This window comes from Oncorhynchus mykiss, chromosome 30 (genome assembly GCF_013265735.2).
Source record: "Oncorhynchus mykiss isolate Arlee chromosome 30, USDA_OmykA_1.1, whole genome shotgun sequence".
Classification (NCBI taxonomy): Eukaryota; Metazoa; Chordata; class Actinopteri; order Salmoniformes; family Salmonidae; genus Oncorhynchus; species Oncorhynchus mykiss.
This window is the reverse complement of record NC_050570.1, coordinates 12,774,174-12,789,747: the sequence shown is the minus strand read 5'-3', so window position 1 is coordinate 12,789,747 and position 15,574 is coordinate 12,774,174. Positions and strand designations below refer to the sequence as shown.

The window sequence follows — 15,574 nt, the reverse complement described above, 5'->3', positions numbered from 1 at the left end:
ATAATGCTCCTAGCAGAACTCGGCTGTGCCTCCCATACTCCCTTAAAATAGCTTCGCTTGAATTACGAGGAAAAAGCAGCAATAGCACTGTTAGTCCATCTTGAGACACAGTAGTCAGTATAAACTTCCTAGATAGAGTAACTCAAGAAATCTGAAATCCATTTTGAAGTTTTTGCAGAGGTCTTAGTCATGGAATTTCACATCCAAGATGTTTGGTGCAGTATGTCTCAAGTGAAAAAAAATGTGCATGAAAAGTAGTTGTCTCGTTGAATGAAAACAAACACTTTATTGAAGACTTCGGCTACCAAACTTCGGCTTACCTCAACAAAGAATGCGTGCATGAAAAGCCCCAAAAAAACCTTGTCCAAAGATGAAAACAAACAAAAATGTCACAAAATTTTATCATAATGGGAAGCATGCCTTAAGAGGGATAGAGAGGAGCTGTTAAGCCGGCAAGTGGCCAAGGCATACTGCTCATTTCAGACTAAATACTAAATACAAGAAACAAATGACATGCTTTTGACAAAAGTACTGTACTAACTCATGTCCAGAAAATATGATTATATTTCATTATAATTATTTGGTGGTCGTGAACATTTTTCTCTGTGTAAAAACCTTGGATATTTGGTTAAATCTAAACATCAACCCTCAAACATATATCATTTCAGAAATTGTGTGTAGAAATGAAATGATAAACCAAAGAAAAAGATATAAGAAGAAAATATGGAGGATGAAAAGGGAACAATTATCAACCTATTAAAAACTGATATAGAACCTGTATTCATTTTCTAATCATACTACGCTATGATGCAGAGTTAACAGCTAAGTGATCATTTGCATGCAGAGACTCCGTACACGTTCTCCCTCTTTCTCAAAGAATGGAGAAATGAAAAAGACATTGAAAGAGCCAACCTGGGTGGGTGGATCAAGTCTCTTTGCAGGATTCGTCTTTACATCACACAAAAGCCCACAGTTTCTCTTTTACCTAAATATTTCTGATTCCTTGATTTCTGAAATGTGAAATAAAAAGTATACAAGCTTTTCTATGGGTGTATGACATACTATAGGGGCAATGAATGGAAGAGTGTGAACAAGATTCCCACCAGGCACAGACATCAGTTTGGTTGGGTTGAAACTAACGTGAAATCAACAAAAAAACATCACCATGTCATGGGATTTAGGTTAAAAGTTGGGTGAAAAAAAGACTAAATTCATCTCCCTACGTTGATGACTTTTTGAAAATCCAATCAGTTTTCCATGTTGATTCCACACCATCACATTTACTTTTTTGGGGTTGAAATGACGTGGAAACAACGTTGATTCAATCAGTTTTTCACAGTGGGATGAGTCTTTTCACTGGTTATAGATTTTTTTTTAAATCACCTTGACACTGACCATCTGAGCTTCGGAGACATTTCAGTTTGGCAAACAGTACAAGCAAAAACCTGTAGTTGCTTTAATACAACACTTAACTCATTTGTGGAGCTTTTGATGTATGTACCTATTGCCATGGATGTGGGAGGCACAGAAGGCATAGCTGTAATGCAGGAGGGTGGGGTCGACCAGGGTGTTGTTCTCAGAGTACTCCATCAGGTCCCGGAGGTAGCTGAGGTGGCGGTGGCAGCCCCTCACACCGTAGCGGGCGCAGTACTCATCCAGCACAAACACCTGACCTGGACTGAACCATCCCTGTGGACACAGAGGAAAGGCTAGAGAGGATAGTTTTGACTTATGCCTGCCACTGATGGTCTCTAACAGGATGGTCTGCCGGAATCTGTGGAGAAAAAAAACAACAAATAAATCATTACAGCTTCTTTTCTTTTTTTAAAGGAGGATGGAATGTTGAACACCTTACGTATGTTTATTTTATTTGTGAAAAGATGGGAGCAAATGAATAGAGAGATGAGAAATGCGTAGTGCTGAAGTGGGGATGGAACCGGGACACCGGCTGCGGGGGGATTGTATATGGTTCCGTAGAAGCATTACCGTTTGACCAGACCACGGGCCATAGTTACGCCTTCTATGCCAACATTGATTGTAAACTAGATGTTTTTTATTTATATAGATCAGGGGTGTCAAACTCATTTCACCGCAGGCCACATTCAGTCTTCACCAAGGCCCGGATTGCCGCAATTAAAATCCTTAAAATCCTTGCCTTATATTTATTATATCAAACTTAGCATAAAAATATTCCTCCATCTATTGCTTTTGTAATTTTCTAAACTCCCTGACTGTTAAGCTTTCGTTTCAATTACTGTTATCAAGCTGGACAGAGAGAAGAGACTATAAATGTCCAATTACTGTTATCAAGCTGGACAGAGAGAAGAGACTATAAATGTCCAATTACTGTTATCAAGCTGGACAGAGAGAAGAGACTATAAATGGAGGTCCATTATTTCTACACAGTTTCCATTTGGTTTGAGACATTTCAAAGTCGATCGAGATCCTTTTGTTTTGTTGAAAAAATATATATTCTGATGATTATGTTTTTAGTTTTTTTACTGTCCATTATCACTGTAAATACAGACCCTCTGCAATAAGCAGTTAAAGAGAAAATCCCAGACTATTTCCAATGATTAAACAAATGAGAGCAAGGTTAACCCGCCAACAATTAATTCACCAAAAAAATAAAAAATAAATTTACTCGAAGCAGGAAGTGATCTGAAATCTTGGAACGTTCATTAGTTCATTCATCCTGCGCATAATAACTAAATTAGGCATGAATCTTAAACCTAATTAAGACGCCTCTCGGAAGGAATATTAACAAATTAGCACCTCCGCCGAGCAGTCGCCCATAACGACGCCAATAGATCCCTGGCATGGCAACCGTGACTCTTCGGGTGGCGATGGTTGACCTGGGAGCGACCCAGACATGTGCAATACTGTGTCCTACAAATCTGTCTCTCTGAATCCTTTCTATTTCCACATTAAATTTGCACTTGATACTTAAATGGAAGGCAGAATAAATCTTTCTATTTTTCTTGCGATTTCGAGTCAGAAACAACAACATGCCAATGGGTACAAATGATAACGGGCTCCAATTCTTGGTCTTCCTCATACTGCAAATAATAGAAACCTACATCTTGAGACATGATAGGGTCAAAGATTTCAATCCTGGATAGAATAGGACTCCTTCATGTCTTAATGCACGGCCAGAGACTCTTTGTACAGTCAATAAAACATAGCTTCACTAAGTGAGTTGGAAATGACCTGACTTCACCACACATTTCTTTTCTCTCTCTCCGTCACTTCAACTTCTCTAATTCTCCCTTTAACTCCTTTAGTCATTCTCTCTCACCATCTGAATCATTCCCTTTCTCTCTCTCTCCCTCTTTCTATCGTTCATTTCCCAACTCTCTTTCGTTCTCCCCTCTTTCGTTTGTTCCCCCCATCTCTCTTTCGTCCGTTCCTCCCGCTCTCTTTCGTTCACCCACCCTCTCTCTTGTTCGTCCCCCTATCTTTCGTTCTTTCCCCCATCCCACCCCTCTCATTCGTTCCCCAGTCCCCCCTCTCTCATTCGTTCCCCCGTCCCCCCTCTCTCTCTCGATAGTCCCCCCATCCCAACCTCTCTCGTTCCACCCCCTCTCTCTCGTTCGCTCCACCCCTTCTCTCTCTCGTTCGCTCCACCCCCTCTCTCTCGTTCGCTCCACCCCTTCTCTCTCTCGTTCGCTCCACCCCTTTTCTCTCTCGTTCGTTCCACCCCTTCTCTCCACCCCTTCGATCTCTCGTTTGTTCATTCCCCCCTCTCTAGTTCATTCCCCCCCGCTCTCTCGTTTGTTCATTCCCCCCTCTCTAGTTCATTCCCCCCCGCTCTCTCGTTTGTTCATTCCCCCCTCTCTAGTTCATTCCCCCCCTCTCTCGTTCGTTCGCCCTCCTCTCTCATTCGTTCGCCCTCCTCTCTCATTCGTTCGCCCTCCTCTCTCATTCGTTCGCCCTCCTCTCTCATTCGTTCGCCCTCCCCCCCGCTCTCTCGTTCGTCCCCCCCGCTGTCTCTCTCGTTTCACCCCTCTCTCTCGCTCGTTACACCCCTCTCTCTCTCGTTTCACCCCTCTCTCTCGCTCGTTCCACCCCTCTCTCTCTCTCGTTCCACCCCTCTCTCTCTCTCGTTCCCCCCCTCTCTCTCGCTCGTTCCACCCCTCTCTCTCGCTCGTTCCACCCCTCTCTCTCGTTCGCACCCCCCGCTGTCTCTCTCGTTTGCTCCCCCCGCTGTCTCTCTCGTTCGTTCCCCCCGCTCTCTCTCTCGATCGTTCACCCCGCTCTCTCTCTCGTTCGCTCCACCCCACTCTCTCTCGTTCGCTCCCACCCCTTCTCTCTCTCGTTCGCTCCACCCCTTCTCTCTCACGTTCGCTCCACCCCGCTCTGTCTCTCGTTCGCTCCACCCCTTCTCTCTCTCGCTCGTTCCACCCCGCTCTCTCTCTCTCTCGTTTGTCCCCCCCCCCGCTGTCTCGCTCACTCGCTCCACCCCTCTCTCTCTCGCTCGTTCCACCCCTCTCTCTCTCGCTCGTTCCACCCCTCTCTCTCTCGCTCGTTCCACCCCTCTCTCTCGCTCGTTCCACCCCTCTCTCTCGCTCGTTCCACCCCTCTCTCTCTCGCTCGTTCCACCCCTCTCTCTCTCGCTCGTTCCAACCCTCTCTCTCTCGCTCGTTCCAACCCTCTCTCTCTCGCTCGTTTCACCCCTCTCTCTCTCGCTCGTTCCACCCCTCTCTCTCTCGCTCGTTCCACCCCTCTCTCTCTCGCTCGTTCCACCCCTCTCTCTCGCTCGTTCCACCCCTCTCTCTCGCTCGTTCCACCCCTCTCTCTCGCTCGCTCCACCCCTCTCTCTCGCTCGCTCCACCCCTTCTCTCTCTCGCTCGTTCCACCCCGCTCTCTCTTGCTCGTTCCACCCCGCTCTCTCTCTCTCTCTCGTTTGTCCCCCCCGCTGTCTCGCTCGCTCGCTCCACCCCTTCTCGCTCGTTCCACCCCTCTCTCTCGCTCGTTTCACCCCTCTCTCGCTTGTTTCACCCCTCTCTCTCGCTCGTTCTACCCCTCTCTCTCTCGCTCGTTTCACCCCTCTCTCTCTCGCTCGTTCCACTCCTCTCTCTCTCTCTCTCTCGCTCGTTCCACCCCTCTCTCTCTCTCTCTCTCGCTCGTTCCACCCCTCTCTCTCTCTCGCTCGTTCCACCCCTCTCTCTCTTTCGCTCGTTCCACCCCTCTCTCTCTTTCGCTCGTTCCACCCCTCTCTCTCTTTCGCTCGTTCCACCCCTCTCTCTCTTTCGCTCGTTCCACCTCTCTCTCTCGCTCGTTCCACCCCTCCCAACCTCTCTCTTCCACCCCCTCTCTCGTTTGCTCCACCCCTTCTCTCTCTCGTTCGCTCCACCCCTTCTCTCTCTCGTTCGCTCCACCCCTTCTCTCCACCCCTTCGCTCTCTCGTTTGTTCATTCCCCCCTCTCTAGTTCATTCCCCCCCGCTCTCTCGTTTGTTCATTCCCCCCTCTAGTTCATTCCCCCCCTCTCTCGTTCGTTCGCCCTCCTCTCTCATTCGTTCGCCCTCCTCTCTCATTCGTTCGCCCTCCTCTCTCATTCGTTCGCCCTCCTCTCTCATTCGTTCGCCCTCCTCTCTCATTCGTTCGTCCCCCCGCTGTCTCTCTTGTTTCACCCCTCTCTCTCTCGCTCGTTACACCCCTCTCTCTCTCGCTTCACCCCTCTCTCTCGCTCGTTCCACCCCTCTCTCTCTCTCGTTCCACCCCTCTCTCTCTCTCGTTCCACCCCCCTCTCTCTCGTTCCACCCCTCTCTCTCTCTCGTTCCACCCCCCTCTCTCGCTCGTTCCACCCCTCTCTCTCGTTCGCTCCCCCCGCTGTCTCTCTCGTTCGTTCCCCCCGCTCTCTCTCGTTCGTTCCCCCCGCTCTCTCTCTCGTTCGCACCCCCCCCTCTCTCTCTCGTTCGCCCCCCCGCTCTCTCTCTCGTTCGTCCCCCCGCTCTCTCTCTCGTTCGTGCCCCTGCTATCTCTCGTTGTTGTCCCCCGCTCTCTCTCTCTCGTTCGCTACACCCCACTCTCTCTCGTTCGCTCCCACCCCTTCTCTCTCTCGTTCGCTCCACCCCTTCTCTCTCTCGTTTGCTCCACCCCGCTCTGTCTCTCGTTCGCTCCACCCCGCTCTCTCTCTCTCGTTTGTCCCCCCCCCCGCTGTCTAGCTCGCTCGCTCCACCCCTCTCTCTCTCGATCGTTCCACCCCTCTCTCTCTCGATCGTTCCACCCCTCGCTCTCTCGCTCGTTCCACCCCTCTCTCTCGCTCGTTCCACCCCTCTCTCTCGCTCGTTCCACCCCTCTCTCTCGCTCGTTCCACCCCTCTCTCTCTCGCTCGTTCCACCCCTCTCTCTCTCGCTCGTTCCACCCCTCTCTCTCGATCGTTTCACCCCTCTCTCTCTCGCTCGTTCCACCCCTCTCTTTCTTGCTCGTTCCAACCCTCTCTCTCTCGCTCGTTCCACCCCTCTCTCTCTCGCTCGTTCCACCCCTCTCTCTCGCTCGTTCCACCCCTCTCTCTCGCTCGTTCCACCCCTCTCTCTCGCTCGTTCCACCCCTCTCTCTCGCTCGTTCCACCCCTCTCTCTCGCTCGCTCCACCCCTCTCTCTCGCTCGCTCCACCCCTTCTCTCTCTCGCTCGCTCCACCCCTTCTCTCTCTCGCTCGTTCCACCCCGCTCTCTCCCTCTCTCGTTTGTCCCCCCCGCTGTCTCGCTCGCTCGCTCGCTCCACCCCTTCTCGCTCGTTCCACCCCTCTCTCTCGCTCGTTTCACCCCTCTCTCTCTCGTTCTACCCCTCTCTCTCTCGCTCGTTTCACCCCTCTCTCTCTTGCTCGTTCCACTCCTCTCTCTCTCTCGCTCGTTCCACCCCTCTCTCTCTCTCTCGCTCGTTCCACCCCTCTCTCTCTCTCTCTCGCTCGTTCCACCCCTCTTTCTCTCTCTCGCTCGTTCCACCCCTCTCTCTCTCTCTCGCTCGTTCCACCCCTCTCTCTCTCTCGCTCGTTCCACCCCTCTCTCTCTCGCTCATTCCACCCCTCTCTCTCTCTCGCTCGTTCTACCCCTCTCTCTCTCTCGCTCGTTCCACCCCTCTCTCTCTCTCTCGCTCGTTCCACCCCTCTCTCTCTTTCGCTCGTTCCACCCCTCTCTCTCTTTTGCTCGTTCCACCCCTCTCTCTCTTTTGCTCGTTCCACCTCTCTCTCTCGCTCGTTCCACCCCTCTCTCTCTCGCTCGTTCCACCCCTCTCTCTCTCGCTCGTTCCACCCCTCTCTATCTCGCTCGACCCCTCTCTCTCTCTCGCTCGTTCCACCCCTCTCTCTCTCGCTCGACCCCTCTCTCTCTCGCTCGTTCCACCCCTCTCTCTCGTTCGTTCCACCCCTTCCTCTCTCTCTCGTTCGTTCGTTCCACCCCTTCCTCTCTCTCGGTCGTTCGTTCCACCCCTTCTTGTCTCTCGTTCGTTCGTTCCACCCCTTCCTCTCTCTCTCATTCGTTCGTTCCACCCCTTCCTCTCTCTCTCATTCGTTCGTTCCACCCCTTTCTCTCTCTCTCTCTCTCTCTCTCGCTCGTTCCACCCCTCCCTCTCTCTCTCTCTCGCTCGTTCCAACCCTCCCTCTCTCTCTCGCTTGTTCCACGCCTCCCTCTCTCTCTCGTTCCACCCCTCCCTCTCTCTCGCTCGTTCCACCCCTCCCTCTCTCTCGCTCGTTCCACCCCTCTCTCTCTCGCTCGTTCCACCCCTCTCTCTCGCTCGTTCCACCCCTCTCTCTCTCTCTCTCGTTCCACCCCTTTCTCTCTCTCTCTCTCTCGCTCGTTCCACCTCTCTCTCTCTCTCTCTCGCTCGTTCCACCCCTCTCTCTCTCTCTCTCTACGCCTCTCTATCTCTCGCTCGTTCCACCCCTCTCTCTCGCTCGTTCCACCCCTCTCTCTCGCTCGTTCCACCCCTCTCTCTCGCTCGTTCCACCCCTCTCTCTCTCGCTCGTTCCACCCCTCTCTCTCTCGCTCGTTCCACCCCTCTCTCTCTCGCTCGTTCCACCCCTCTCTCTCTCGCTCGTTCCACCCCTCTCTCTCTCGCTCGTTCCACCCCTCTCTCTCTCGCTCGTTCCACCCCTCTCTCTCGCTCGTTCCACCCCTCTCTCTCGCTCGTTCCACCCCTTCTTGTCTCTCGTTCGTTCGTTCCACCCCTTCCTCTCTCTCTCATTCGTTCGTTCCACCCCTTCCTCTCTCTCTCATTCGTTCGTTCCACCCCTTTCTCTCTCTCTCTCTCTCTCTCTCGCTCGTTCCACCCCTCCCTCTCTCTCTCTCTCGCTCGTTCCAACCCTCCCTCTCTCTCTCGCTTGTTCCACGCCTCCCTCTCTCTCTCGTTCCACCCCTCCCTCTCTCTCGCTCGTTCCACCCCTCCCTCTCTCTCGCTCGTTCCACCCCTCTCTCTCTCGCTCGTTCCACCCCTCTCTCTCGCTCGTTCCACCCCTCTCTCTCTCTCTCTCGTTCCACCCCTTTCTCTCTCTCTCTCTCTCGCTCGTTCCACCTCTCTCTCTCTCTCTCTCGCTCGTTCCACCCCTCTCTCTCTCTCTCTCTACGCCTCTCTATCTCTCGCTCGTTCCACCCCTCTCTCTCGCTCGTTCCACCCCTCTCTCTCGCTCGTTCCACCCCTCTCTCTCGCTCGTTCCACCCCTCTCTCTCTCGCTCGTTCCACCCCTCTCTCTCTCGCTCGTTCCACCCCTCTCTCTCTCGCTCGTTCCACCCCTCTCTCTCTCGCTCGTTCCACCCCTCTCTCTCTCGCTCGTTCCACCCCTCTCTCTCTCGCTCGTTCCACCCCTCTCTCTCGCTCGTTCCACCCCTCTCTCTCGCTCGTTCCACCCCTCTCTCTCGCTCGTTCCACCCCTCTCTCTCGCTCGTTCCACCCCTCTCTCTCGCTCGCTCCACCCCTCTCTCTCGCTCGCTCCACCCCTTCTCTCTCTCGCTCGTTCCACCCCGCTCTCTCTCTCTCTCGTTTGTCCCCCCCGCTGTCTCGCTCGCTCGCTCGCTCCACCCCTTCTCGCTCGTTCCACCCCTCTCTCTCGCTCGTTTCACCCCTCTCTCGCTCGTTCTACCCCTCTCTCTCTCGCTCGTTTCACCCCTCTCTCTCTTGCTCGTTCCACTCCTCTCTCTCTCTCGCTCGTTCCACCCCTCTCTCTCTCTCTCGCTCGTTCCACCCCTCTCTCTCTCTCTCGCTCGTTCCACCCCTCTTTCTCTCTCTCGCTCGTTCCACCCCTCTCTCTCTCTCTCGCTCGTTCCACCCCTCTCTCTCTCGCTCGTTCCACCCCTCTCTCTCTCGCTCGTTCCACCCCTCCCTCTCTCTCGCTCGTTCCACCCCTCTCTCTCTCTCTCGCTCGTTCTACCCCTCTCTCTCTCTCGCTCGTTCCACCCCTCTCTCTCTCTCGCTCGTTCCACCCCTCTCTCTCTTTCGCTCGTTCCACCCCTCTCTCTCTTTTGCTCGTTCCACCCCTCTCTCTCTTTTGCTCGTTCCACCTCTCTCTCTCGCTCGTTCCACCCCTCTCTCTCTCGCTCGTTCCACCCCTCTCTCTCTCGCTCGTTCCACCCCTCTCTCTCTCGCTCGACCCCTCTCTCTCTCTCGCTCGTTCCACCCCTCTCTCTCTCGCTCGACCCCTCTCTCTCTCGCTCGTTCCACCCCTCTCTCTCGTTCGTTCCACCCCTTCCTCTCTCTCTCGTTCGTTCGTTCCACCCCTTCCTCTCTCTCGGTCGTTCGTTCCACCCCTTCTTGTCTCTCGTTCGTTCGTTCCACCCCTTCCTCTCTCTCTCATTCGTTCGTTCCACCCCTTCCTCTCTCTCTCATTCGTTCCACCCCTTTCTCTCTCTCTCTCTCTCTCTTGCTCGTTCCACCCCTCCCTCTCTCTCTCTCTCGCTCGTTCCAACCCTCCCTCTCTCTCTCGCTTGTTCCACGCCTCCCTCTCTCTCGCTCGTTCCACCCCTCCCTCTCTCTCGCTCGTTCCACCCCTCCCTCTCTCTCGCTCGTTCCACCCCTCTCTCTCTCGCTCGTTCCACCCCTCTCTCTCGCTCGTTCCACCCCTCTCTCTCTCTCGCTCGTTCCACCCCTCTCTCTCTCGCTCGTTCCACCCCTCTCTCTCGCTCGTTCCACCCCTCTCTCTCTCTCTCTCGTTCCACCCCTTTCTCTCTCTCTCTCTCTCGCTCGTTCCACCCCTCTCTCTCTCTCTCTCGCTCGTTCCACCCCTCTCTCTCTCTCTCGCTCCACGCCTCTCTATCTCTCGCTCGTTCCACCCATCTCTCTCGCTCGTTCCACCCCTCTCTCTCGCTCGTTCCACCCCTCTCTCGCTCGTTCCACCCCTCTCTCTCTCGCTCGTTCCACCCCTCTCTCTCTCGCTCGTTCCACCCCTCTCTCTCTCTCTCTCGCTCGTTCCACCCCTCTCTCTCTCTCTCGCTCGTTCCACCCCTCTCTCTCTCTCTCTCGCTCGTTCCACCCCTCTCTCTCTCTCTCGCTCGTTCCACCCCTCTCTCTCTCTCTCGCTCGTTCCACCCCTCTCTCTCTCTCTCGCTCGTTCCACCCCTCTCTCTCTCTCTCGCTCGTTCCACCCCTCTCTCTCTCGCTCGTTCCACCCCTCTCTCTCTCTCTCGTTCCACCCCTCTCTCTCTCTCTCGCTCGTTCCACCCCTCTCTCTCTCTCTCTCTCTCTCGTTCCACCCCCCTCTCTCGTTCCACCTCTCTCTCTCTCTCGCTCGTTCCACCCCTCTCTCTCTCTCTCGCTCGTTCCACCCCTCTCTCTCTCTCTCGCTCGTTCCACCCCTCTCTCTCTCTCTCTCTCTCGTTCCACCCCTCTCTCTCTCTCTCGTTCCACCCCTCTCTCTCGTTCCACCCCTCTCTCTCTCTCGCTCGTTCCACCCCTCTCTCTCTCGCTCGTTCCACCCCTCTCTCTCTCGCTCGTTCCACCCCTCTCTCTCTCGCTCGTTCCACCCCTCTCTCTCTCGCTCGTTCCACCCCTCTCTCTCTCTCGTTCCACCCCTCTCTCTCTCTCTCTCGTTCCACCCCTCTCTCTCTCTCTTGTTCCACCCCTCTCTCTCTCTCTTGTTCCACCCCCTCTCTCTCTCTCTTGTTCCACCCCCCTCTCTCTCGTTCCACCCCTCTCTCTCTCTCTCGCTCGTTCCACCCCTCTCTCTCTCGCTCGTTCCACCCCTCTCTCTCTCGCTCGTTCCACCCCTCTCTCTCTCTCGCTCGTTCCACCCCTCTCTCTCTTGCTCGTTCCACCCCTCTCTCGCTCCACCCCTCTCTCTCTCGCTCGTTCCACCCCTCTCTCTCTCGCTCGTTCCACCCCTCTCTCTCTCGCTCGTTCCACCCCTCTCTCTCTCGCTCGTTCCACCCCTCTCTCTCTCGCTCGTTCCACCCCTCTCTCTCTCTCGCTCGTTCCACCCCTCTCTCTCTCTCGCTCGTTCCACCCCTCTCTCTCTCTCCCTCGTTCGTTCCACCCCTTCTCCCTCTCGCTCGTTCCACCCCTTCTCTCTCGCTCGTTCCACCCCTTCTCTCTCGCTCGTTCCACCCCTTCTCCCTCTCGTTCGTTCCACCCCTCTCTCTCTCGCTCGTTCGTTCCACCCCTCTCTCTCTCGCTTGTTCCAACCCGCTCTCTCTCTCGCTCGTTCCACCCCGCTCTCTCTCTCGCTCGTTCCACCCCGCTCGTTCCACCCCTCTCTCGCTTGTTCCACCCCTCTCTCTCCCTCGTTCCTTCCACCCCTCTCTCCCTCGTTCGTTCCACCCCTCTCTCTCCCTCGTTCGTTCCACCCCTCTCTCTCTCTCTCGTTCGTTCCACCCCTCTCTCTCCCTCGTTCGTTCCACCCCCTCTCTCCCTCGTTCCTTCCACCCCTTCTCCCTCTCGTTCGTTCCACCCCTTCTCCCTCTCGTTCGTTCCACCCCCCTCTCTCTCGCTCGTTCCACCCCACTCTCTCTCTCGTTCCACCCCCCTCTCTCTCTCTCTCCTTCGTTCCACCCCTCTCTCCTTCGTTCCACCCCTTCTCCCTCTCGTTCGTTCCACCCCTCTCTCTCTCCTTCGTTCCACCCCTTCTCCCTCTCGTTCGTTCCACCCCTCTCTCTCTCGCTCGTTCCACCCCTCTCTCTCTCGCTCGTTCCACCCCCCTCTCTCTCTCCTTCGTTCCACCCCCCCCTCTCTCTCCTTCGTTCCACCCCCCCCCTCTCCTTCGTTCCACCCCCCTCTCTCTCTCCTTCGTTCCACCCCTCTCTCTCTCCTTCGTTCCACCCCTCTCTCTCTCCTTCGTTCCACCCCCCCCTCTCTCTCCTTCGTTCCACCCCCCCTCTCTCCTTCGTTCCACCCCCCTCTCTCTCTCCTTCGTTCCACCCCTCTCTCTCTCGTTCGTTCCACCCCTCTCTCTCTCGCTCGTTCCACCCCGCTCTCTCTCTCGTTCGTTCCACCCCTTCTCTCTCGTTCCTTCCACCCCTTCTCTCTCTCGTTCCTTCCACCCCTTCTCTCTCTCGTTCGCTGTCTCTCTCGTTCGTCCCCCCGCTGTCTCTCTCGCTCAACCCCCCGCTGTCTCTCTCGTTTGTCCCCCCCGCTGTCTCTCTCGTTCGTTCCCCGCTCTCTCTCTCGTTCGTCCCCCCGCTCTCTCTCGTTGTTGTCCCGCCCTATCTCTCTCGTTGTTGTCCCCCGCTCTCTCTCTCGATTATCCCCCCCGCTCTCTCTCTCGTTTGTCCCCCCCCCCCGCTGTCTCTCTCGTTTGTCCCCCCCGCTGTCTCTCTCGTTTGTCCCCCTCGCTGTCTCTCTCGTTCGTTCCACCCCGCTCTCTCTCTCGTTCGTTCCACCCCGCTCTCTCCCTCGTTCGTTCCACCCCGCTCTCTCTCTCGTTCGTTCCACCCCGCTCTCTCCCTCGTTCGTTCCCCCCTCTCTCCCTCGTTCCTTCCACCCTCTCTCCCTCGTTCCTTCCACCCCTTCTCTCTCGTTCCTTCCACCCCTTCTCTCTCGTTCCTTCCACCCCTTCTCTCTCGTTCCTTCCACCCCTTCTCTCTCGTTCCTTCCACCCCTTCTCTCTCGTTCCTTCCACCCCTTCTCTCTCGTTCCTTCCACCCCTTCTCTCTCGTTCCTTCCACCCCTTCTCTCTCGTTCCTTCCACCCCTTCTCTCTCGTTCCTTCCACCCCTTCTCTCTCGTTCATTCCACCCCTTCTCTCTCGTTCATTCCACCCCCTCTCTCTCTCTCGTTGGTTCGTTCCACCCCCTCTCTCTCTCGCGTTGGTTCGTTCCACCACCCTCTCTCTCTCTCTCGTTTGTTCGTTCCTTCCACCCCTTCTCCCTCTCGTTCCTTCCACCCCTTCTCCCTCTCGTTCCTTCCACCCCTTCTCCCTCTCGTTCCTTCCACCCCTTCTCCCTCTCGTTCCTTCGTTCCTTCCACCCCTTCTCCCTCTCGTTCCTTCCACCCCTTCTCCCTCTCGTTCCTTCCACCACTTCTCCCTCTCGTTCCTTCCACCACTTCTCCCTCTCGTTCCTTCTCCCTCTCGTTCCTTCCACCCCTTCTCCCTCTCGTTCCTTCCACCCCTTCTCTCTCGTTCCTTCCACCCCTTCTCACTCGTTCCTTCCACCCCTTCTCTCTCGTTCCTTCCACCCCTTCTCTCTCGTTCCTTCCACCCCTTCTCTCTCGTTCCTTCCACCCCTTCTCTCTCGTTCCTTCCACCCCCTCTCTCTCGTTCCTTACACCCTTTCTCCCTCTCGTTCCTTCCACCCCTTCTCCCTCTCGTTCCTTCCACCCCTTCTCCCTCTCGTTCCTTCCACCCCTTCTCCCTCTCGTTCCTTCCACCCCTTCTCTCTCTCGTTCCTTCCACCCCTTCTCTCTCGTTCCTTCCACCCCCTCTCTCTCTCGTTCATTCCTTACACCCCCTCATTCTCTCGTTCCTTACACCCCCTCTCCCTCTCGTTCCTTCCACCCCCTCTCTCTCTCTCGTTCCTTACACCCCTTCTCCCTCTCGTTCCTTCCACCCCTTCTCCCTCTCGTTCATTCCACCCCCTCTCTCTCTCTCGTTCATTCCACCCCGCTCTCTCCCTCGTTCGTTCCCCCCTCTCTCCCTCGTTCCTTCCACCCTCTCTCCCTCGTTCCTTCCACCCTCTTTCCCTCGTTCCTTCCACCCCTTCTCTCTCGTTCCTTCCACCCCTTCTCTCTCGTTCCTTCCACCCCTTCGCTCTCGTTCCTTCCACCCCTTCTCTCTCGTTCCTTCCACCCCTTCTCTCTCGTTCCTTCCACCCCTTCTCTCTCGTTCCTTCCACCCCTTCTCTCTCGTTCCTTCCACCCCTTCTCTCTAGTTCCTTCCACCCCTTCTCTCTAGTTCCTTCCACCCCTTCTCTCTCGTTCCTTCCACCCCTTCTCTCTCGTTCATTCCACCCCCTCTCTCTCTCTCGTTGGTTCGTTCCACCCCCTCTCTCTCTCTCGTTGGTTCGTTCCACCACCCTCTCTCTCTCTCTCGTTTGTTCGTTCCTTCCACCCCCTCTCTCTCTCGTTTGTTCGTTCCTTCCACCCCTTCTCCCTCTCGTTCCTTCCACCCCTTCTCCCTCTCGTTCCTTCCACCCCTTCTCCCTCTCGTTCCTTCCACCACTTCTCCCTCTCGTTCCTTCCACCACTTCTCCCTCTCGTTCCTTCCACCACTTCTCCCTCTCGTTCCTTCTCCCTCTCGTTCCTTCCACCCCTTCTCCCTCTCGTTCCTTCCACCCCTTCTCCCTCTCGTTCCTTCCACCCCTTCTCCCTCTCGTTCCTTCCACCCCTTCTCTCTCGTTCCTTCCACCCATTCTCTCTCGTTCCTTCCACCCCTTCTCTCTCGTTCCTTCCACCCCTTCTCTCTCGTTCATTCCACCCCTTCTCTCTCGTTCCTTCCACCCCTTCTCTCTCGTTCCTTCCACCCCTTCTCTCTCGTTCCTTCCACCCCTTCTCTCTCGTTCCTTCCACCCCTTCTCTCTCGTTCCTTCCACCCCTTCTCTCTCATTCCTTCCACCCCTTCTCTCTCGTTCCTTACACCCCTTCTCTCTCGTTCCTTACACCCTTTCTCCCTCTCGTTCCTTCCACCCCTTCTCCCTCTCGTTCCTTCCACCCCTTCTCCCTCTCGTTCCTTCCACCCCTTCTCCCTCTCGTTCCTTCCACCCCTTCTCTCTCTCGTTCCTTCCACCCCTTCTCTCTCGTTCCTTCCACCCCCTCTCTCTCTCGTTCGTTCCTTACACCCCCTCATTCTCTCGTTCCTTACACCCCCTCTCGTTCCTTCCACCCCCTCTCTCTCTCTCGTTCCTTACACCCCTTCTCCCTCTCGTTCCTTCCACCCCTTCTCCCTCTCATTCATTCCACCCCCTCTCTCTCTCTCGTTTGTTCGTTCCCCCTCTCTCTCATTTGTATGTTCACCCCTCTCGTTCGTTCACACCCTATCACTCTCTCGTTCGTTCCCCCCCTCTGGCCCTACCTCGTTCATTCAATCCCCCAACCCCCCCCCCCCTCTCTCCCATTCATTCGTTACCCCCCCTCTCGTTCATTCGCCCCCTCTCAATCTACCTCGTTCGTTCGTTCGATCACCCCCCTCTCTCTCCCGTTCGATCCCCCCTCTCTC

At 55.4% G+C, this 15,574-nt stretch overlaps 1 protein-coding gene across 9 annotated transcripts in view; it reads right to left on the bottom strand.

The window, feature by feature from the left end:
- The window catches only part of cadps2 (Ca++-dependent secretion activator 2), a 268,064-nt gene that overhangs the window by 100,650 nt on the left and 151,840 nt on the right, over positions 1 to 15,574 (bottom strand). For all 9 annotated transcript variants that reach the window (XM_036969262.1, XM_036969263.1, XM_036969265.1 and 6 more), the window contains exon 13: positions 1,502 to 1,689. In XM_036969262.1, the coding sequence (XP_036825157.1) occupies positions 1,502 to 1,689 (188 nt within the window). The remainder of the gene's footprint in view (positions 1 to 1,501; positions 1,690 to 15,574) is intronic.